Source organism: Bubalus kerabau, chromosome 4 (assembly GCF_029407905.1).
Source record: "Bubalus kerabau isolate K-KA32 ecotype Philippines breed swamp buffalo chromosome 4, PCC_UOA_SB_1v2, whole genome shotgun sequence".
Classification (NCBI taxonomy): Eukaryota; Metazoa; Chordata; class Mammalia; order Artiodactyla; family Bovidae; genus Bubalus; species Bubalus kerabau.
The window spans coordinates 115,574,767-115,599,369 of NC_073627.1; the positions used below are offsets into that span (position 1 = coordinate 115,574,767).

The following is a 24,603-nucleotide window of genomic DNA, read 5'->3' on the forward strand; positions in this document are numbered from 1 at the left end:
TTTGCTTTTAGGTATATTTACACTTATTTGCCAGGGATTATGTATGGGGGAGTGGGAAAGGGTGGGCCATGGTGCTAATTAGAAGAGCAAAAGCATAAAAGGCCAGGAAGGAAGGAAAGAAAAAAGGAGGGAGGGAAAGAGGGAAGGATGGGTCAGTATCCTATGCTCAGAACTCTATATCAGAGGGTTTCACATGTATTTTCAGGGAAAAGCTTGCCACGGAAACCTAGAGACAAATATTCTCCAGTTAATGAATAACTGTAATGACTAATAAGCTGGAAGTCCACTGCCTTCAATAAAACATGATAAGTGAACCTGGCTGAGGCAGCCCTTGGGTAGTTGTTACCAGAGAACACAGATAACAACCATGAAATGATATGAAATCACTGGGAGCCAGGTGGACGATCAGATGTCCTAGGAGAGGAGGATCTGCTCCAGCATTTCTGCAGATAGACCAGTGCATCCAGTTACAACACCTGGGGGGGGCATGTTTATCAACAGCACACGCTCTTTGAAATTTTGTAGAACTCAATACCCCTCTACAAAATGAAATGAATCCAAATACAAAATGTCCAACTGGGGCTTCCCAGGCCGTGCTAGTGGTAAAGAACCTGCCTACCAATGCAGGAGACAAGAGACATGGATTCAATCCTGGAGTCAAGAAGATGCTCTGGAGGAGGGCATGGCAACCCACTCCAATATTCTTGCCTGGAAACTTCCATGGACAGAAGAGCCTGGCAGGCTACAGTTCATACATAAGGTTGCAAAGAGTTGAACATGACTGAAGCAATTTAACATGCCTTCATGCATGCACAATATCCAATTAGACATTGAATTCCTTTTAAGTTTCTATAAAAACTGTCACTGTGTTCTGAGAGTAAGTAAGATGGTACCTAAAGAATGGACTAAATTCTGGAAATAGAGGTCTGACTCTCATATGAGCTTGGCTTTATCTTAGTAAGCAGAGGTTGAAATTTGCTCCACACTAACTTCCCTCCTCCGGTAATAATGCTTCCCCATCAGCAATGCTTCAGAGCTAGAGACCCCAAGAAAACCAGTGTTCCCCAGGATGTGCTTTGCTGAATGAGTCAGGACAAAGGGCGTGATGCAGAGAGTAGCTGAGAATGTTCCCTGGTTTTTCTTGGGCAATGAAAATGAAAATTAGGAAGACTGGGGAAACTAGCAACTTGCTATTGAATCTTAAATGATTATCAAAGGACGTTGGCTTTTATTAATCTGTGAAATTTCAACCTGAGACTCAAATTCAGTTTTTTCTTCCTTTTCCATTCTCTGATTTAAGAGAATGCTTTTATTTGGTTTTTCTTCATCAATAAGAATTGGACAGATCACTTTACTTTCCCTGAGGTGTGAGTTGACAGCACATTCTTGCTTGTCCCCTCCCAATTAATTCCCCAGGCCTGAAGTGAGTGTTAAAATGTGAAGTCTCCCTGCCCACCCCCACTGCTTAACACTTGTCAATGACTTTTCGTCACATTTAAAATAAAACGCTCACTTTTTACCTTTCCTTAAGAGGCCCTACACCCATTGTCATTTGGTTTCTTCATCTGCATCCATCTCCATTTTCCTTTATTCATTGTACTCCAACCAGAAGCCTTTAGGTTTGTTCCTCAATTGTCCTGGGCTCTGGACATTGCTGCCTGTTCCTTCAACTTCAGATCTCTGCTCAAATGTTACCTTCTTTCATTTCAGCCTCTGCTTACTAAGATGAGGCCAAGCTCACATGAGAGTCAGACCTTCCTCTACAAACCCATCTAAAGCAACCCCTCTCAGTATTTTACATTCTTCCCTCTAGGACTGATCTGGATAAATTATTATATATACTTTTATAAATATATGATCATAATGTAATGTAATATATATTATGATGGATGTATACTTCTTTATGTCTTTTTAAATTATTGCATATTTCTTATTTCCACACCTCAATAAAATACAAGTTGTATTAGGGCAGCAATCCTGTCTCTGATATTATGTTTCACATCTAAGATAATTCCTGACAGAAGGTAAACATGTGAAAAATGAATGAATGGACTTCAGCTTCTACACTATCTATGAAATGCCCCATCTGCTCAGAACAGCATGGAATGGTCTATAGGATGTGTGTGTGTGTTCGTCACTCAGTTATGTCCAACTCTTAGTGACATCATGGACTGTAGCCTGCCAGGCTCCTCTCCATAGAAGCTGTGGTAAACTTTGGAAAGAATATTGTTGCTTGAGAAAAAAAGAGGAAGAAGCACAGTAATTATAATGATAGCTAACTACTGGCCAGGCATTGTAGTAACTGTAATAGGGAGGAATTTTTGTGTTCTGTTATGTTAACCACTAAAGGGATGTTGCCTGTAAGTTTAAATTATACATAATGGCCTGTTTCTAGGAATCCTGCCTTCCAGGTAATGAGCATTAAGCTAAAATATCTCTGTTTAGCTCATGAGGAACATTCTCACCAGGTCTACCTATGAATGACTAAAGGAAGGAAGAAATTAACACATTCCCTCTGGAAGCTAGCTGGAACTAGGCAGTGTTTGACTTTTTTCCCTCCGCTTTTAGTATAAAGGAAACCTAACTTCTAAACCAGGCCAGATAGTTCTTTGGGGACATAACTTCACCATCTTCTTGGTTTGCTGGCTTTCTGAATAAAGTAATTATCCCTTGCCCCAACAACTCATCTCTTGGTTTATTGGCCTGTTGTGTGGTGAGAAGTATGAGCTTGGGCTCAATAACATAACCAGTTTACATACATTTTCTCACTTAACTGTGTTAACTCAAAGAATAAAATGAACTCTTCAAATGGCAGCTCTGGCTGCCGAGCAAAAGGCAGGAAGATGGACTCTAAAGATGTAGTCATTGTGCAGAATGCACATCTACTTTTATCATGTTAACATTTTCTCTTTCTGGATGGAAAAAAAAAATGCTAGAGCCTGTAAAAGTGAAAAAAAATCAATGTGTTGCAATGATGCAATGAGATGACTCAATTTGGAAGACACCAAGACTTGGCTTTTGTCTTGTTTTGCCCCCTCTCTCAAACTTTTATTTTCTTTTTAATAGGTCAGTTTGGCTCATCAGTGGCTTCATACTTCCTCTTTTTGAGATGGATGTATGGAGTAAACATGGTTCTCTTTATTCTGACATTCAGCCTTATCATGTTGCCAGAGGTAAGATTCTGACTTCTAGTTTATAAAACATGCTGTAACAAGCTTCTTATGCAAGCACTCTACTAAAAAAACTCCACTCTTTAAAAGCAGAATGCCTATCTAGCTACCTATGCTGTTAGAGTAATAGTATTTGTAACAAATTAATCTTCAAAATGGTGTCCATCAACCAAAGGCCCTAATTCTTCTCCGAAGAGTATGTGGCCTCCTGAAATAATAAATAAAATGTGTGTGCATGTTTAAATGTACATTTATCTGTGGAAAGTTTCACAGATTCTGTCAGACTCCCAGGGTGGTCCCTATGCCCAAATATTAATTACTCAAGAGAAAGACTTTGACATCTTGTGAGTTGCATGTATTTATTTTGCCAAGTTTGCTTTGAAAAAGATACTATTTAATGCAACTTTGCAAAAAGCAGAGGAGAAAAGGAAAGATATAAGCATCTGAATGCAGAGTTCCAAAGAATAGCAAGGAGAGATAAGAAAGCCTTCCTCAGCGATCAATGCAAAGAAATAGAGGAAGACAACAGAATGGGAAAGACTAGAGATCTCTTCAAGAAAATTAGAGACGCCAAGGGAACATTTCATGCAAAGATGGGCTAAATAAAGGACAGAAATGGTATGGACCTAACAGAAGCAGACGATATGAAGAAGAGGTGGCAAGAATACACAGAAGAACTGTACAAAAAAGATCTTCATGACCCAGATAATCATGATGGTGTGATCATTCACCTAGAGCCAGACATCCTGGAATGTGAAGTCAAGTGGGCCTTAGGAAGCATCACTACGAACAAAGCTAGTGGAGGTGATAGAATTCCAGTTGAGCTATTTCAAATCCTAAAAGATGATGCTGTGAAAGTGCTGCACTCATGCCAGAAAATTTGGAAAGCTCAGCAGTGGCCACAGGGCTGGAAAAGGTCAGTTTTCATTCCAATCCCAAAGAAAGGCAACGCCAAAGAATGCTCAAACTACAGCACAATTGCATTCATCTCACATGCTAATAAAGTAATGCTCAAAATTCTCCAAGCCAGGCTTCAGCAATATGTGAACCATGAACTTCCAGATGTTCAAGGTGGTTTTAGCAAAGGCAGAGGAACCAGAGATCAAATTGCCAACATCTACTGGATCATCGAAAAAGCAAGAGAGTTCCAGAAAAACATCTACTTCTGCTTTATTGACTATGCCAAAGCCTTTGACTGTGTGGATCACAATAAACTGTGGAAAATTCTGAAAGAGATGGGAATATCAGATCACCTGACCTGCCTTTGAGAAACCTATATGCAGGTCAGGAAGCAATAGTTAGAACTGGACATGGAACAACAGACTGGTTCCAAATAGGAAAAGGAGTACGTCAAGGCTGTACTAAGCCCAATTAACTAAGACCAAGAAACAAGATTGAGGTTGTGTACTTAACTGTAAGAAGTTAAATGACTCTGACTCTTTGGATGCTTACCATACATGTTGGGTTAGGCTTTACTTAACCTACAAAGGATCTTTCTAGATATCAGTATTTCAAAAGCCAATTTGTTCAATACACCATTGGCAACAGCCAAAACTAATTGTTTTGAGTGACTTATTATCCCTGTGGTTTCTAATCAGAGCCAGCTTTTGTATCAAGCCACCCCACAAGAATAATACTAGTGCCTTCTATGCTTAATGAGTTTCAGCTTTTAATGTGCAAAGTACTTTCACTTCTTTTACTCAGTGAGTCTCACAACAAATTTATAAAGTAGAATAAAGTCGAGTTTTTTTTTCTCCATTTTAAAAATGTGGAATCTGAGTCACATAATGGTCTTTGGACTTAGCTGATATCACAGAGTGAAGAGGTTGTTATTTTATTTTATTTTTTTTAAGCTGATCTGGAATGAGCGTTCGTCTTATGTAACAAGCTTTTGCACCCTGTTTTGCTAGTTTTATAATCTTTGAGATAATTTGGGGGGTTATATGACTATCTGGCTCCTAGAAGATGGTGGACTTAGATCAAAAGTCCTAAGATGTCTGAGGTCATAAGTATAGTACATCTCCTAAGCAAAAACTTTAAGCAATGCAGCAGAATGTACTTCACCTATTTCGAGTTAACCCCAACTTTGTTTTTGCTCTTCTCTAAGGAAACCTGAAACTCTATCACCAGTTACTACGACGCTTCTCCATGTCAGATGCAGGGTATACATGGAATCTTATCAGCTGCATTTACTCTTTCCCCCTACACCATGCTGCCTCCATGTGGAGGAGTGAAAGGTTGTTGCTAATTCATTCCAACTGTAGAAAATTGTAGGATGCTTCTGGGTTGGGAAGATCTTCTGGAGAAGGAAATGGCAACCTACTCCAGTATTCTCCCTGGAAAATTCCATGGGCAGAGGAGCCTGGCAGGCTACAGTCCATGGGGCTGTAAAGGGTAGGACATGACTGAGTGACTGAGCACTGAGCACTCATATGTAGTGCAGGAAGCTCATATGTGTTCAATTCGATGTGTTCCCAGAACTAGGAAGCATATTGGTTTTGAATGCTTTTTTCCAGGTTGTGTTAGGGGCATCCTGTTTTCTGGGCATTGATTACCAACTCCAGCAAACCAACAGAAGAGGATGGGCTCGCTGATTGCTCACTTTACAGAATCAACAGAGGGCAGGACTTGTTGCCTCCTGGCCTGGATTTTTCAGGGGCCTCCACCCAGCAGCCTTACTCAGCATTCCTGTGATGCATTTGCCCTTTTGCCCTAAGTTCTTGCTCCCTGTGCAAACTGGAGACCCTAATCTTTTCTGTTTTCTGTGGCCTCCAACTCTGGGGAAAGAGAGCATGAGTAGAACCCACCCTCTGTTCTATTGTGTCTAAGGAAGCCAGAAGAACTGCCGTGGAAGCTGTGCAGTTTGGGTGGAGAGAAGGAGCAGAGGCTGATTCGCAGCTTTGCCCTGTCAATCTGTGCCCTAGGTTTCCACCCACGTTCTTCCTCCTCTTCCCGCCACAGCCCCAGAGAAGGGATGTTTTCATGTTGCACAAGAAGCAGCATCTGCTTGGCCAACTTCATGCCTATGCTGGGGCTAGAGGGGTACTTTTTTCCCTACTCTGCTCTATCACTGACTTCTTCCACCCTTAATCACATGTCTTCTATCTGGTAGCACAAGGTCTGGGCAGTAAACCTGAATCAGTGATGAAGCCAACATCACAGTCAGGGTGCAGTTGCAACAGAAAGAATAAAAAACTTAGGAATATATCTACCTAAAGAAACTAAAGACCTATATATAGAAAACTATAAAACACTGGTGAAAGAAATCAAAGAGGACACTAATACATGGAGAAATATACCATGTTCATGGATTGGAAGAATCAATATAGTGAAAATGAGTATACTACCCAAAGCAATCTATAGATTCAATGCAATCCCTATCAAGCTACCAACGGTATTCTTCACAGAGCTAGAACAAATAGTTTCACAATTTGTATGGAAATACAAAAAACCTTGAATAGCCAAAGCTATCTTGAGAAAGGAGAATGGAACTGGAGGAATCAACCTACCTGACTTCAGGCTCTATTACAAAGCCACAGTCATCAAGACAGTATGGTACTGGCACAAAGTCAGAAATATTGATCAATGGAACAAAATAGAAAGCCCAGAGATAAATCCATGCACATATGGACACCTTATCTTTGACAAAGGAGGCAAGAATATACAATGGATTAAAGACAATCTCTTTAACAAGTGGTGCTGGGAAAACTGGCCAACCACTTGTAAAAGAATGAAACTAGAACACTTTCTAACACCATACACAAAAATAAACTCAAAATGGATTAAAGATCTCAACGTAAGACCAGAAACTATAAAACTCCTAGAGGAGAACATAGGCAAAACACTCTCTGACATACATCACAGCAGGATCCTCTATGACCCACCTCCCAGAATATTGGAAATAAAAGCAAAAATAAACAAAGGGACCTAATCAAACTTAAAAGCTTCTGCACAACAAAGGAAACTATTAGCAAGGTGAAAAGGCAGCCTTCAGAATGGGAGAAAATAATAGCAAATGAAGCAACTGACAAACAACTAATCTCGAGAATATACAAGCAACTCCTACAGCTCAACTCCAGAAAAATAAATGACCCAATCAAAAAATGGGCCAAAGAACTAAATAGACATTTCTCCAAAGAAGACATACAGATGGCTAACAAACACATGAAAAGATGCTCAACATCACTCATTATCAGAGAAATGCAAATCAAAACCACTATGAGGTACCATTTCACACCAGTCAGAATGGCTGTGATCCAAAAGTCTACAAGCAATAAATGCTGGAGAGGGTGTGGAGAAAAGGGAACCCTCTTACACTGTTGGTGGGAATGCAAACTAGTACAGCCACTATGGAGAACAGTGTGGAGATTCCTTAAAAAACTGGAAATAGACCTGCCATACGACCCAGCAATCCCACTGCTGGGCATACACACTGAGGAAACCAGAAGGGAAAGAGACACGAGTACCCCAATGTTCATCGCAGCACTGTTTATAATAGCCAGGACATGGAAGCAACCTAGATGTCCATCAGCAGATGAATGGATAAGAAAGCTGTGGTACATATACACAATGGAGTATTACTCAGCCATTAAAAAGAATACATTTGAATCAGTTCTAATGAGGTGGATGAAACTGGAGCCTATTATACAGAGTGAAGTAAGCCAGAAAGAAAAACACCAATACAGTATACTAACGTATATATATGGAATTTAGAAAGATGGTAACAATAACCCTGTGTACGAGACAGCAAAAGAGACAGTGATGTATAGAACAGTCTTATGGACTCTGTGGGAGAGGGAGAGGGTGGGGAGATTTGGGAGAATGGCATTGAAACATGTATAATATCATGTATGAAACAAGTCGCCAGTCCAGGTTTGATGCATGATACTGGATGCTTGGGGCTGGTGCACTGGGACGACCCAGAGGGAGGGTATGGGGAGGGAGGAGAGAGGAGGGTTCAGGATGGGGAACACAGGTATACCTGTGGCGGATTCATTTCGATATTTGGCAAAACTAATACAATATTGTAAAGTTTAAAAATAAAATAAAATTAAAAAAAATAATAAAATGGAGAAATATTAAAAAAAAAAAAAAAGTGAAAGCGTTAGTTGTTCAGTCATGTAAAACTCTTTGTGACCCCGTGGACTGTATCCCACCAGGCTCCTCTGTTTGTGAGATTTTCCAGGCAAGAAAACTGGAATGGGTAGCCACTCCCTTCTTCAGGGGATCTTCCCAACCCAGGGATTGAAGCCAGGTCTGCATTGCAGACAGATTCCATCTGAGCCACCAGGGAAGCCCCTGCTAGTTGACACCCTCTAATTGTATGAGTGACTCTCCTTGTTCTTCTCTTCCTTGACATGAGGGAGAGATTCTCCTCCACCCCAAGCCCTGAGGGGTATTCCCATTTGACTATGTGGGTAGTATGTTTTTCTTTGAAAACTATCATCCCCCAAAGGCCACCTCTCTCCTTTCCAGACCTCCTAAATGAGACTAGTATGGCAGTGGTGGTGGGTAGTGGGGCTCTCAGCAAGCCTCTGGGCAAAGTGGTTGGTTAGATTGCTGGTGGTCTGCTGAAGTCAGAATGCAGGGTCCTTAGTGTTCCCTTTGTTCTTAACTCTGGATTTAGTAGTCAGTTCCCAGAAAAGGGGATCCCACATGGAGACCCGCAGAGTCCCCGTGAAAAAGTTTCAGAAGAGTTCTAACCTAAACCATTTGTGATCACATGTGTGGCTCAGACTTTGTTTCCAATTGTCAACTGCTTTCTTTGTTTTTCCACGTAGTACCTCTGGGGTTTGCCATACGGCAGTTTACCTAGGAAAACGGTTCCCAGGGCTGAGGAGGCATCAGCAGCCAACTTTGGTGTCCTGTATGACTTCAATGTAAGTATTTCCACATAGCTGTGTGGTCCATGGTCCCTCTTCTGTAACTGAATAAAGGTTTTAAGAGAGAGGGCTCTGTCCTCTTTAAAAAAAAAAGAAAAGAAAAAGGGAGGAAAAGTAAATGGAGTTTAGGAATATGATAAGATGATTAAATGGGAATATAGATTATTGAATGAACATTCAGTTCAGTCACTCAGTCATGTCCGACTCTTTTTGACCCCTGGACTGCAGCACGCCAGGCTTCCCTGTCCATCACCAACTCCTGAAGCTTGCTCAAACTCATTTCCATCGAGTCGGTGATGCTATCCAACCATCTTGTCCTCTGTTGTCTCCTTCTCCTCCTGCCTTCAATCTTTACCAGCATCAGGGTCTTTTCAAATGAGTCAGCTCTTCGCATCAGGTGGCCAAAGTATTGGAGTTTCAGCTTCAGCATCATTCCTTCCAGTGAATATTCAGGGCTGATTTCCTTTAGGATGGACTGGTTGGATTTCCTTGCAGTCCCAGGGATTCTCAAGAGTCTTCTCCAACACCACAGTTCAAAAGCATCAATTCTTCAGCGCTCAGCTTTCTTTATGGTCCAACTCTCACATCCATACATGACTACTGGAAAAACCATAGCTTTGACTAGACGGACCTTTGTTGGCAAAGTAATGTCTCTGCTTTTTAATATGCTGTCTAGGTTGATCATAACTTTCCTTCCGAGGAGCAAGCGTCTTTTAATTTTGTGGCTGCAGTCACCATCTGCAGTGATTTTGGAGCTCCCCCCAAATAGTCTCTCACTGTTTCCATTGTTTCCCCATGTATTTGCCATTAAGTGATGGGACTGGATGCCATGATCTTAGTTTTCTTCATGTAAATATTATTGTCACTGTTTGGAAAAGGACAAAGCAAGAGTTTGCAAATGTGCTTTTTGGAAAATCTTGTTGTATTCCTCAGGTTTTGCTATTTTGTATTAGCATCTTCCCCTCTTACACATGTCTATTTAGCATTATTGAAGAGTCAATACTAAATAAAACTAGATAGTAAATACTAAACAATACCAAATTCTAACTTTTATATAAAATGAAAATGATTATCACTCGATTGTTATACCCAAATGAGCATTATTCAATCATAGCACTAAAATGAGTATATTACATTTTGAGTTCCCTTGAGTGGGGATTATTATGGCAGGGATTCATTTTTGCCTATTAAAAAATCATTTTGGAGCATGATTCAAGTCTGTGACAATGATTCAATTCTACACATTCTTCTTAAATGTGTAGTGGCCAGATTAGGGATGTTCTGAAGTGTATAGGATCAGAAAGTAGGTGGAGATTGGGGAATTAATACTTCAGGAATCTTTGAAGGGTAGCAAATGAGAATAAAATTTTATGTAAAGTGGGGAATGAAGGAAGGAGAGAAAAATGGTGGTCTTCATACTTATACTATTAATATGCATATTTCACAGATGTTTTGAATTCTACCCTCAACCTCTCTAAATTGTGAGTTTCCTAAAGAAAGGATAACATCTGCTGCATCTTCGTTGAAGCCCTTGACATAATACTCAACCAGTAGAGACTTAATGAATCTTGTTTCCTGGGAATCCTGAGCAAGGGGGAGGATTTGTAGAGCGTTGAAATAAGAACCAAAGAATTTAATTGATGTGAGCAGTACCAGCAAATATAAACTTTAGGAAAGGTTCCCAGCCTCTGACTCAACAAGGCAGCTATAGAATAAGCACAAGCAGAGTGACAGCCTCAACTTTGTGGCCTTTGGAATTTTAATTTACACCTGTCAGTTGGAATTTTCACTTAAATTCAATGTTTATTAAATATAAACATGCCCTGGTTTTACAAAGATGAATGTGACATGGTTCTTGACCTCAGGGTAATTATGACAGTAGAAGAAAGCTCTTACACAGGCAACTAGTATACAATATGTTCGGCACTTAGTAAAATGAAGGAGAAAAAAATACCAGGGAGCCCTGAGGAAGCAGGTTGTTTATTTTGCTTGGGTGCCTGGGTTTCAGAGAAGATATGGCCTTTGAGTTAGATTTGACTTCTTATCTTTTATTTCTTCTTTCTATTACTTCTACTTCTTCCATTTCTCCCTCTCTCTCCTCCTCCCCCCATTTACATTTCAATTAATTTATTACTATGCATCCCCCATACTATTTTTATTTCTCATTCTCTTCCTCTAATTAGTAACATAATAAGCTTCCAGTCTGGTTAATAAGACCAAGAACTAATATTACTGACATTTTCTGATGTTTTAGTCATATCAGGGAAAGGAAGAACTAAAAGTATGAATAAAAGGCATTCTGACTTTTAAACACATATTTTTGAAGTTTCTACTCTTACAAATTTGTCAAGTAACTGAAATGAAACAATGTCCATTTTGCAAACAATGTCTGTTTGAGATTTTAGAGGTATTAATTAACTGAGAAAGACAAAGAGGAAGGTGGCGCTGGGAGAGTTGCTAAGGAGTGGACTAGAGAGTCTAGGAGGTGAACACAGGAGGAGACTAGAGGAAAGGTTTGGGCAATGAGTATGCTTTCTAAGATTTTTATTACTGCCCTCAACAGCTTTTTCCTGTTCAGTTTGGTGAAATATTATTTTTTGATTGTGCACCAGATCTTAGTTGTGGCATGCAGCATCTTTTCATTGCAGTGTGTGAGATCTAGTTCCCTGGCCAGGGACTGAACCCATGCCCTCTGCACTGGGATCACAGAGTCTCAGCCACTGGACCACTAAGGAAGTTCCCAGTTTGGTGAAATACTATTTACTGTGGATAGAGGAAGATGGAAACAGGAAGATCCTATAATATTCACTTAGGCCAACCTAGAAATTATTCTAAGGCCATGAGAGATTATTGAAAGGTCAAGAAAAAAAGTCATTAAAGTAATGGTATGCACTTATTTCTTTCTTAATTTTTTCTGAGGACTGTGATCACTCAATTGTTTGACATATCACAAATAGGAGACTTAAGAGAGTAATGAGAGTTTTAATCTCATAGAGACTTTCTATCCCATGTCTCACATTATAAAGTTAGGGAAACGTTGAGTCATAGAAGCATGTTTAAGGTCTTATGGCTAATAAAAGCCTCTTAATCTAGTGTTCTTTCTCTGTCTTGTATCACATCAGTCAGTTTTTTGTCATAATTTCCAACATCCTTCTCATTGACAGTTTCTGGAACAAAAACTGACTCCATTTAATGCTGTATCTTGCAAGGGGAAAAGGAGTTGAGTGGTTGGATCCCTTTTCCACCTTTTGTAATAAACATGCAATTCTTAAATTAGCTTCTCAAGTAGAAAGGTTCAATATTTAACCTTGCCTGAATTCTTTACTTGCTGCTCTGAACAGTTACCTCATAGAGGTGCCCTCTCTGTATTATCAAGTGATCTAACTGGACAGCCCACTATTTCATCTATCATAGTACCATGGCGGAAACCTTTGGCCAAATATCCTTGAGGTCCCTGGAAACCCAGAATTCTGTACTTCCAAAGAGCCCAGAGATGCCAGGAGAAAAAGTTTTAGGCCCAGGGTAGAGATGACTGGTTCCTAAATGGTCTAATCAGAACATGAGCTTTTTTCCCTTCATTTAAGAATGTTAATAGATTAGGTAAGCAGTGTTACATAGACGCAGGTACAGAAAAGCAGAATCAACTTACAGAACACTGTAAAATAGATGCAAGCATGACCTCTTGTGGTATAAGATCCTATAAAGTCGAGAAGGATCAGAAAATTTTCAGGGTGGAGGTGGCACGTTTGTGGGGAGCTGCTTCTCTATTGAGTTTATGTTAGAACCTTGGAATGTCTCTCTGGAAGCTCCCCCTCCTCACTCAGAAGTATCCCTTTGGAGCTCATCCAAATTCCCTTTAATTAATAGCAGTTGAGTACCATTTGATATATGCAAGGCCAGCCAGTCTTATGGATTCTCAAAGTCACCATTTACAAAGCACCATATTTTTAATTTATTTTTATTATATACCCTGTTGTGGATCTTACTGGGTAAGAGAAAAGTATATTTTATTAAAATAGTAAGAAATAGAAAGGTGGTATAATATGGATATTATGAATCAAATTGACAGAAATAGTATTATTTGAAGCAATAGAATTAGAAGAACAGATTTAAGTCAGTAAGAGGATGTCTTCGTTGGCATGATATTTGGAGACACAAGAATGATATAGGAATGATGAGGAGGCTATAGAGCTTTGATATTCTTGTGAGAGAGACAGCGAGCAACTGAGGTGGAATTTGGAATGAGCTTGAGCTGTTATCAGACAGTGAGATCATGTGGGTAAAGATTTGAGGTGTGAGTAAAGGGAAATGCATTTAGCTTTCCAGCTTGAGGGCATATTATACATTGTGGATGGAGATAAATGATGAGTCAAACTTTGTCTTCCCTTTTTCCCTGGTCATCACGGATAGGGAGATGTGGTGAGAAGAGGAGAGTTTATACCCATTATGTATTAAACAGCACATACATTAAATTTTATCTTTATATAACAATGCTTCAAATAAAAGGAATCCAAATTGGAAAAGAAGAAGTAAAGCTCTCACTATTTGCAGATGACATGATCCTCTACATAGAAAACCCTAAAGACTCCACCAGAAAATTACTAGAACTAATCAATGACTATAGTAAAGTTGCAGGATATAAAATCAACACACAGAAATCACTTGCATTCCTATACACTAATAATGAGAAAACAGAAAGAGAAATTAAGGAAACAATTCCATTCACCATTGCAACGGAAAGAATAAAATACTTAGGAATATATCTACCTAAAGAAACTAAAGACCTATATATAGAAAACTATAAAACACTGGTGAAAGAAATCAAAGAGGACACTAACAGATGGAGAAATATACCATGTTCATGGATTGGAAGAATCAATATAGTGAAAATGAGTATACTACCCAAAGCAATCTATAGATTCAATGCAATCCCTATCAAGCTACCAACAGCATTCTTCACAGAGCTAGAACAAATAATTTCACAATTTGTATGGAAAAACAAAAAACCTCGAATAGCCAAAGTGATCTTGAGAAAGAAGAATGGAACTGGAGGAATCAACCTACCTGACTTCAGGCTCTACTACAAAGCCACAGTTCTCAAGACAGTATGGTACTGGCACAAAGACAGAAATATAGATCAATGGAACAAAATAGAAAGCCCAGAGATAAATCCACGCACCTATGGACACCTTATCTTTGACAAAGGAGGCAAGAATATACAATGGATTAAAGACAATCTCTTTAACAAGTGGTGCTGGGAAAACTGGTCAACCACTTGTAAAAGAATGAAACTAGAACACTTTCTAACACCATACACAAAAATAAACTCAAAATGGATTAAAGATCTCAACATAAGACCAGAAACTATAAAACTCCTAGAGGAGAACATAGGCAAAACACTCTCTGACATACATCACAGCAGGATCCTCTATGACCCACCTCCCAGAATATTGGAAATAAAAGCAAAAATAAACAAATAGGACCTAATTAACCTTAAAAGCTTCTGCACATCAAAGGAAACTATTAGCAAGGTGAAAAGGCAGCCTTCAGAATGGGAGAAGATAATAGCAAATGAAGCAACTGACAAACAATTAATCTCGAGAATATACAAGCAACTCCTACAGCTCAACTCCAGAAAAATAAATGACCCAATCAAAAAATGGGCCAAAGAACTAAATAGACATTTCTCCAAAGAAGACATACAGATGGCTAACAAACACATGAAAAGATGCTCAACATCACTCATTATCAGAGAAATGCAAATCAAAACCACTATGAGGTATCATTTCACACCAGTCAGAATGGCTGCGATCCAAAAGTCTACAAGCAATAAATGCTGGAGAGGGTGTGGAGAAAAGGGAACCCTCTTACACTGTTGGTGGGAATGCAAACTAGTACAGCCACTATGGAGAACAGTGTGGAGATTCCTTAAAAAACTGGAAATAGACCTGCCATACGACCCAGCAATCCCACTGCTGGGCATACACACTGAGGAAACCAGAAGGGAAAGAGACACGAGTACCCCAGTGTTCATTGCAGCACTGTTTATAATAGCCAGGACATGGAAGCAACCTAGATGTCCATCAGCAGATGAATGGATAAGAAAGCTGTGGTACATATACACAATGGAGTATTATTCAGCCATTAAAAAGAATACATTTGAATCAGTTCTAATGAGGTGGATGAAACTGGAGCCTATTATACAGAGTGAAGTAAGCCAGAAAGAAAAACACCAATACAGTATACTAATGCATATGTATGGAATTTAGAAAGATGGTAACAATAACCCTGTGTACGAGACAGCAAAAGAGACACTGATGTATAGAACAGTCTTATGGACTCCGTGAGAGAGGGAGAGGGTGGGAAGATTTGGGAGAATGGCATTGAAACATGTAAAATATCATGTATGAAACGAGTTGCCAGTCCAGGTTCAATGCACGATACTGGATGCTTGGGGCTGGTGCACTGGGATGACCCAGAGGGATGGAATGGGGAGGGAGGAGGGAGGAGGGTTCAGGATGGGGAACACATGTATACCTGTGGCAGATTCATTTTGATATTTGGCAAAACTAATACAATTATGTAAAGTTTAAAAATAAAATAAAATTAAAAAAAAAAAGAAAAAAAATCTACAAACGGTAAAAAAACAAACAAACAATGCTTCAAGATGAAGATCAATAATCTTTTTATATTTGAGGAAATTGGACTCAGGGAGGTTCACTGGTTTCCCAAAGACGGCACAGATAATTAAAAAAGGTATTGAAATTCAAACTAAAATGTGGCTGACAATGAAAAATTGTTTGTTTTACTCTAACATATCATCCCAAGCCTATGCCTTCTGCCCACTTTTGCCACATCTCATTTTTGAGGTCTATCCTCAAAGGAGACTGTCACAAACAGTCTAAATGTTAATAAACATCAGTTCAGGCCCTTGTTTTATTGGCATCAATGTTTCTTTTAAGTAGTGATCTTCTAAAGCGAGGCATCCTCTCTCAGACAGTCTCAGTTCTCGAAGTTCCTTCATCTTTTACTGTACCAGCCACATTTAGAAGAGATATTTTTGTGATTTACATATGGAATGATGCATTCTTTCTTTAGAAATGTTTCAGTAGTTCAAATGTATCTTTGTTTTTAGAGAGCTCCCCTTTTTAAAATTGAGGTAAAATTGACTAAAACATCATATTCGTTTTAAGGTATATAGCATCATGATTTAGTATTTTTATATATGTTGCAAATGGCTACCACGATAAGTCTAGTTATGATTTTACTGTACATAACATAGTTACTGAATTTGTTTTTCTTGTGATGAGAAATTTTAAGATTCGCTCTGTCTGCTGAAAACAATGCATAACCTAAAAGTTGAAAATTATGCTTTATTCGGTGGCTTTACTGAGATTCATAGCCTGGGGTGGCAGTCTCTCAGATTGCTCTGGGGATTGTTCCAACGAGCTAAGGGAAGAGTCAGGATATATAGGAATCTTTGCTGGGAAAGAACAAAAACAAAATGCAGCCCATATAGTGGAACATAAAAGGATTACTGCTAGTCACAAAAGAACAAACCTCTCAAGTTAATAATTTTAGTGCATTTGTTTGTGTGAGGAAGATGCAAGAGTCTGGTTTCATTGAAATGATTCGTTTCTTAACTATATGGTTCTTAACTCTCTAGGACTGGTATCCTATTTTTCTCTCCTGAATTGTCTGAAAAGTGTATGGTTGAGGGTACCTGCAGCAGCAAATGGCTTGATGGCTGCCATGTCCTCTGTTTACTGCAATGGTAGGCAGCTTTGTCCATGATTCTTTCAGCAATTTTCAGATATGTAATACAGTATTATTAACTACAGTCACCATGCTGTATGTTACATCCCCGTGACTTCCCTATTTTATAACTGGAAGTTTGTATTTTTTGCCTCCCTTTGCCCATGTCGCTGTCTTTTGAAGAGGGTCTGAGCAGCTGCTATATTGTTGTTGATGGTGTCTACTCTTGAGACCCCCATGGAGGGTAGCCCCCCAGACTCTTCTGTCCTGGGATTTCCCAGGCAAGAATACTGGAGTGGGTTGCCATTTCCTTCTCCAGAGGATCTTCTCAACCCAGGGATTGAGCCCGTGTCTCCTGCATTGCAGGCAGTCTCTTATTTATCCACTGAGCCACCAAGGAAGCCCATATTGGGATTACTTAGTTTCAACAAGTTTCAAGGCATGGCCCCTTAGCCAAAGCTATTGTCTCAGCCTAGCCCAAAGCTGACTGAGCAGACCCTGAACTCCTAGAACATAAATAATTCCCCAGTGAGGGCAAAAGTAGTACCCCACGCCAGGCTGCTAAGCCTCCTGTAGATTCCCAAATCCATCCAGAGATATGGCTCTTCTCTAGAATGGAGAGCCTAAGGTTGGAAGGGGTGAGCATCCTCTCACCTGTGTACGTGATGAGACTCCTATAAAGGCTGCACTGAACAGAGGCAGGTGCCGCTCGGGCATATGGTGCTGGGATTGGCAGCATCTAAGGGCTGTTCACCCCTGGCTCCCACATTTGCTTCACTTCCTCAGTGTCCAGTGCAGGTCTCTCTGATTCAACAGGCTCGTTCGGTTTGGTTTAAAATGAGGCATATCAAATTCTGTTCCCATTCATAGGTCTTTTTCTTGCTTCATAGGCTTCTTAACCTACTATTTCTGGACTTGTTTATGACACTTTTATAGCCTGTAATAGGAAAGATCCCTGGGTCTACTCTTGGCTTTCTTGGTATTCTTTTGTTATCCTGAATTTGGAGAACTGATTCCTTGGGATCGTCTTTCTTTGCTTCAGCAACAACTCCTATTTTTAAGTATCTCCTTTAAGCTGTACCTGCCAAACCAAAGATGAGCTTTCTTTTTGCAAAACTTTGGGATGCCTATGATCCTAATACTATGAAAACTAATACTAATACATGAAAACATTTCTATAGGAGTACTAATACTATAGGAGTATTAGTTTTTAATACTAATACATGAAAACGTTGTTTTCTTCTTTAGAAACCATCACAGAAACAAGTCTTCTCATTAATTAAGTGAACATTTATTGAAGATTTGCCAGGTGCCAGGTAGTGTGCCAGGCATTAAGCAAAGTTGAACAAAAACCAACAAAATCTCTGTAATCAAATATTCATAAAAATAAATGTGATTGCAACTGTGCCATGTGCTATGAAAGAAAGCTAAACAGTATTAAGAGAACATGTATCAGGAAACTTGGTTTATGGCCTAAGACAGGGAGGTGGATAAGAGCAGGAGTTTTTCTGAGAAAGTAACATTTGAATTGGGCTTTGAAGAACCAGGGAAAATAGACATTCTAGGCAGTGAGAACAGCATCTGCAAATGTCCTGTGATGAGAGAGGGCTGCCTTATTTAAAGGACAGAGTGAAGGCTGGCGAAACTAAAGCTGAGAGTGTGAAGGGGCATCAGGGACAGATATCGTTAGAGAGATAAAAGGATATTAAAACATGTTAGACCATCTAGAATCTAGACCATAACACTTTACTTTTTCTCAGAGTAATTGAACATAATTTGAGTGGTGAGTGAGTAGTGACATTATCAAACTTGGATTTTGAAAAGACCAACAGGTTGGATTTTGAAAAGACCACCAAGATTAATGTGAGGAGACCAAAGGAGAGTCTATCAATATGTCCAGAGGTGAGAGACTAAGATTGTTTAGAAGAGCTCAGCAAAAGAGACACTGATGTATAGATCAGTCTTATGGACTCTGTGGGAGAGGGAGAGGGTGGGATGATTTGGGAGAATGGCATTGAAACATGTATACTATCATGTATGAAACGAGTCGCCAGTCCAGGTTCGATGCACGATACTGGATGCTTGGGGCTGGTGCACTGGGACGACCCAGAGGGATGGTATGGGGAGGGAGGAGAGAGGAGGGTTCAGGATGGGGAACACGTGTATACATGTGGCGGATTCATTTAGATATTTGGCAAAACCAATACAATATTGTAAAGTTTAAAAATAAAATTAAATAAAAAAAAAAAAGAAGAGCTCAGTTTACCTGCGAGGAATTTGCTGATATCTAAATATTGGCACCACCTAATAGGCTGAGCTTGGTAAATTCAGCTGAAAGGCTAAGTTGCTGAGTTAGATTAGAACCTTACAACCTATTAAATTATATTATGTAATATAAACAAGCAACCCCAAGTTATGAGTCTAACTTCAGCTGTGACAAATAGATTACTTAAGTTTACAAACTTTTGAAAGCAATTCAGTAAAAACTCTATCCGATATTTCATCATCATATATCACTTATGGATATTATTTGCTTATATATTGTATTTGAAATTATTTACATTTGATAATCTTAAATATTTGAAATAAAATGTATGCTGTTCATATTGGATTTTAAAACCTGGGAATTTAAATTTTTTCTAAGCCATTTCAGTATTTACTCTACATTTTGGGGGTATTTTTATTCCTCAAAAACTCCTTTTAAAATACTAAGATAATATTTAAATGCTAGATAATACTAAAGTGTTCCCAGTACAACCTGTGTCTAGATAACTACACACATCACTTTTCATGTATGACTTGACATTTCATGACTTTAAAGAAGTAGTGGGCAGATTTATACAGAATGACAAAACCCCATAATATAATCCCTTTAATCTCCTCTTGTGAAACAAAAGATCATTTTTCCTATGTGGAAAGAAATCACATGTAGCATCTCATTTTACAGCACTGGGATTGTCTCATTTATGAGTTTTAGGCAATTAGTAGGAAAAATTGAAGAGTTTTGTCAGATATTTTCTTGGTGTTTTGACTCATTTAATCCCAACATAAGATCATTATTTTCATGTTTCTGTCTTGAATGATTTACTCTATTTTATTAAAATGAGTAGTAGAGAGCAGAATGATAGAAAAGGGTAGTTTAGATGATAATTTGAAGGAGCTTAACTTAACTGAGGATTGCTAATGACTACGAGAAGCAATTTCTCTGTTCATTTAATCATTCCACAAAGATGAGTGTGGGATGCTAGAAATACAAAGCTGATATATACTCCTTGTCTACAGGGACATGAATGCCGTACAGGGTGACAATCTCAAGCTCACAGATGTGTGTCCTGGGCACATGGAGGCATAATGAAGGAGGATTCAGTGTTGGAATTTACTGGGATTCCATTTACTGGCTTTCTGAGAGGATCCAGGAAACAGTAGCTCTGTTTCTCCTCTGAATTCTAAATTTGAAAGGCGAGCCAAGTTAATTCATTGACCTATCAGAGACGTCACTTTATCTTCCCTGGGGTGGAGTGAGTAAAAAGCTAGAGGAGGGATGGGATGAAGTTCATCTATAGTGGCACTTTGTGCAAATGAAAGAAACGATCATTCATTTCCTCATACACCTGGCTGTGGTCTAGAAGTCAGTGAAGTCTTTACAAAGGTTATTTCACCTAATTTTAAATAAACAGTAGGAATAACCTAGGCTCTGAAATGGGGAGAGTAACAGGGAAAAGTATTCTTAGCAGAGGGATCTGTATGTACAAAGGTATGGAGGCAATAAACAGTGCTGTGCACTCAATATCTATGAGTGATTCAGCCAAGCTAGTATGTAAGGAGAGATAAGAGTGGTGGAAGATGAGCATGCCATATTAAAAACAAGGGTATAATCAGGCAGGACAGTCTCATTCATTATGCTGAAGACTCAGACTTTATTCACTAGGCAGTGGAGAACATGATGGTTTTGAATTAGGATAGAAACATGGTCAGAGTTACCCTTTAGAAGACTCTCTGTCAATATGGTATAGGTTTGTTTTCATAAGTTGAAGGCAGGGAGTCCTATAAATGGTGGTGGTGTACAGAGAAGGGATGAGTATCAGATATGGTAATGAGGCAGAAACTAAGGGCTTAGTGAGTGGCTGCATGCATCTTATGGGTACAAACATGGGAAGATAGTGAAAATGTCCAAGTTTCTGGCCAAGGTAATCATGGGTTGATGGATCATTTCCTGAGGTTGGAGGGAAAAGCTTTTAAAATGTTTGGGAAAACTTTTATTTATTATTTTTTTTAATTTTATTTTATTTTTAAACTTTACATAATTGTATTAGTTTTGCCATATATCAAAATGAATCCGCCACAGGTACACATGTGTTCCCCATCCCGAACCCTCCTCCCTCCTCCCTCCCCATTCCATCCCTCTGGGTCGTCCCAGTGCACCAGCCCCAAGCATCCAGTATCGTGCATCGAACCTGGACTGGCAACTCGTTTCATACATGATATTTTACATGTTTCAATGCCATTCTCCCAAATCTCCCCACCCTCTCCCTCTCCCACAGAGTCCATAAGACTGATCTATACATCAGTGTCTCTTTTGCTGTCTCGTACACAGGGTTATTGTTACCATCTTTCTAAATTCCATACATATGCGTTAGTACACTGTATTGGTGTTTTTCTTTCTGGCTTACTTCACTCTGTATAATAGGCTCCAGTTTCATCCACCTCATTAGAACTGATTCAAATGTATTCTTTTTAATGGCTGAGTAATACTCCATTCTGTATATGTACCACAGCTTTCCTATCCATTCATCTGCTGATGGACATCTAGGTTGCTTCCATGTCCTGGCTATTATAAACAGTGCTGCGATGAACACTGAGGTACACGTGTCTCTTTCCCTTCTGGTTCCCTCAGTGTGTATGCCCAGCAGTGGGATTGCTGGATCATAAGGCAGTTCTATTTCCAGTTTTTTAAGGAATCTCCACACTGTTCTCCATAGTGGCTGTACTAGTTTGCATTCCCACCACAGTGTAAGAGGCTTCCCTTTTCTCCACACCCTCTCCAGCATTTATTGCTTGTAGACTTTTGGATCGCAGCCATTCTGACTGGTGTGAAATGGTACCTCATAGTGGTTTTGATTTGCATTTCTCTGATAATGAGTGATGTTGAGCATCTTTTCATGTGTTTGTTAGCCATCTGTATGTCTTCTTTGGAGAAATGTCTGTTTAGTTCTTTGGCCCATTTTTTGATTGGGTCATTTATTTTTCTGGAGATGAGCTGTAGGTGTTGCTTGTATATTCTCGAGATTAGTTGTTTGTCAGTTGCTTCATTTGCTATTATCTTCTCCCATTCTGAAGGCTGTCTTTTCACCTTGCTAATAGTTTCCTTTGATGTGCAGAAGCTTTTAAGGTTAATTAGGTCCTATTTGTTTATTTTTGCTTTTATTTCCAATATTCTGGGAGGTGGGTCACAGAGGATCCTGCTGTGATGTATGTCAGAGAGTGTTTTGCCTATGTTCTCCTCTAGGAGTTTTATAGTTTCTGGTCTTACGTTGAGATCTTTAATCCATTTTGAGTTTATTTTTGTGTATGGTGTTAGAAAGTGTTCTAGTTTCATTCTTTTACAAGTGGTTGACCAGTTTTCCCAGCACCACTTGTTAAAGAGATTGTCTTTAATCCATTGTATATTCTTGCCTCCTTTGTCAAAGATAAGGTGTCCATAGGTGCGTGGATTTATCTCTGGGCTTTCTATTTTGTTCCATTGATCTATATTTCTGTCTTTGTGCCAGTACCATACTGTCTTGAGAACTGTGGCTTTGTAGTAGAGCCTGAAGTCAGGTAGGTTGATTCCTCCAGTTCCATTCTTCTTTCTCAAGATCGCTTTGGCTATTTGAGGTTTTTTGTTTTTCCATACACATTGTGAAATTATTTGTTCTAGCTCTGTGAGGAAAACTGTTGGTAGCTTGATAGGGATTGCATTGAATCTATAGATTGCTTTGGGTAGTATACTCATTTTCACTATATTGATTCTTCCAATCCAGGAACATGGTATATTTCTCCATCTCTTAGTGTCCTCTTTGATTTCTTTCACCAGTGTTTTATAGTTTTCTATATATAGGTCTTTAGTTTCTTTAGGTAGATATATTCCTAAGTATTTTATTCTTTCCGTTGCAATGGTGAATGGAATTGTTTCCTTAATTTCTCTTTCTGTTTTCTCATTATTAGTGTATAGGAATGCAAGTGATTTCTGTGTGTTGATTTTATATCCTGCAACTTTACTATAGTCATTGATTAGTTCTAGTAATTTTCTGGTGGAGTCTTTAGGGTTTTCAATGTAGAGGATCATGTCATCTGCAAACAGTGAGAGCTTTACTTTTTCTTTTCCAATCTGGATTCCTTTTATTTCTTTTTCTGCTCTGATTGCTGTGGCCAAAACTTCCAAAACTATGTTGAATAGTAATGGTGAAAGTGGGCACCCTTGTCTTGTTCCTGACTTTAGAGGAAATGCTTTCAATTTTTCACCATTGAGGATAATGTTTGCTGTGGGTTTGTCATATATAGCTTTTATTATGTTGAGGTATGTTCCTTCTATTCCTGCTTTCTGGAGAGTTTTGATCATAAATGGATGTTGAATTTTGTCAAAGGCTTTCTCTGCATCTATTGAGATAATCATATGGTTTTTATTTTTCAGTTTGTTAATGTGGTGTATTACATTGATTAATTTGCAGATATTGAAGAATCCTTGCATCCCTGGGAGAAAGCCCACTTGGTCATGATGTATGATCTTTTTAATGTGTTGTTGGATTCTGATTGCTAGAATTTTGTTAAGGATTTTTGCGTCTATGTTCATCAGTGATATTGGCCTGTGGTTTTCTTTTTTTGTGGGATCTTTGTCAGGTTTTGGTATTAGGGGGATGGTGGCCTCATAGAATGAGTTTGGAAGTTTACCATCCTCTGCAATTTTATGGAAGAGTTTGAGCAGGATAGGTGTTAGCTCTTCTCTAAATTTTTGGTAGAATTCAGCTGTGAAACCGTCTGGACCTGGGCTTTTGTTTGCTGGAAGATTTTTGATTACAGTTTCAATTTCCGTGTTTGTGATGGGTCTGTTAAGATTTTCTATTTCTTCCTGATCGAGTTTTGGAAAGTTGTACTTTTCTAAGAATTTGTCCATTTCTTCCACGTTGTCCATTTTATTGGCATATAATTGTTGATAGTAGTCTCTTATGATCCTTTGTATTTCTGTGTTGTCTGTTGTGATCTCTCCATTTTCATTTCGATTTTATTGATTTGATTTTTCTCCCTTTGTTTCCTGATGAATCTGGCTAATGGTTTGTCAATTTTATTTATCCTTTCAAAAAACCAGCTTTTGGTTTTGTTGATTTTTGCTATGATCTCTTTTGTTTCTTTTGCATTTATTTCTGCTCTAAGTTTTAAGATTTCTTTCCTTCTACTAACCCTGGGGTTCTTCATTTCTTCCTTTTCTAGTTGCTTTAGGTGTAGAGTTAGGTTATTTATTTGACTTTTTTCTTGTTTCTTGAGGTGTGCCTGTATTGCTATGAACTTTCCCCTTAGGACTGCTTTTACTGTGTCCCACAGGTTTTGGGTTGTTGTGTTTTCATTTTCATTCATTTCTATGCAAATTTTGATTTCTTTTTTGATTTCTTCTGTGACTTGTTGGTTATTCAGCAGCGTGTTGTTCAGCCTCCATATGTTGGAATTTTTAATAGTTTTTCTCTTGTAATTGAGATCTAATCTTACTGCATTGTGGTCAGAAAAGATGCTTGGAATGATTTCTATTTTTTTGAGTTTACCAAGGC

The 24,603-nt window shown here is 38.9% G+C and overlaps 1 protein-coding gene across 1 annotated transcript in view; it reads left to right on the forward strand.

The window, feature by feature from the left end:
* Positions 1–24,603, forward strand: part of TMC1 (transmembrane channel like 1) — a 141,936-nt gene that overhangs the window by 62,291 nt on the left and 55,042 nt on the right. Inside the window, exons 7-8 of the mRNA XM_055578311.1 lie at positions 3,067–3,173; positions 8,951–9,049. Coding sequence (XP_055434286.1) covers positions 3,067–3,173; positions 8,951–9,049 — 206 coding nt within the window. The remainder of the gene's footprint in view (positions 1–3,066; positions 3,174–8,950; positions 9,050–24,603) is intronic.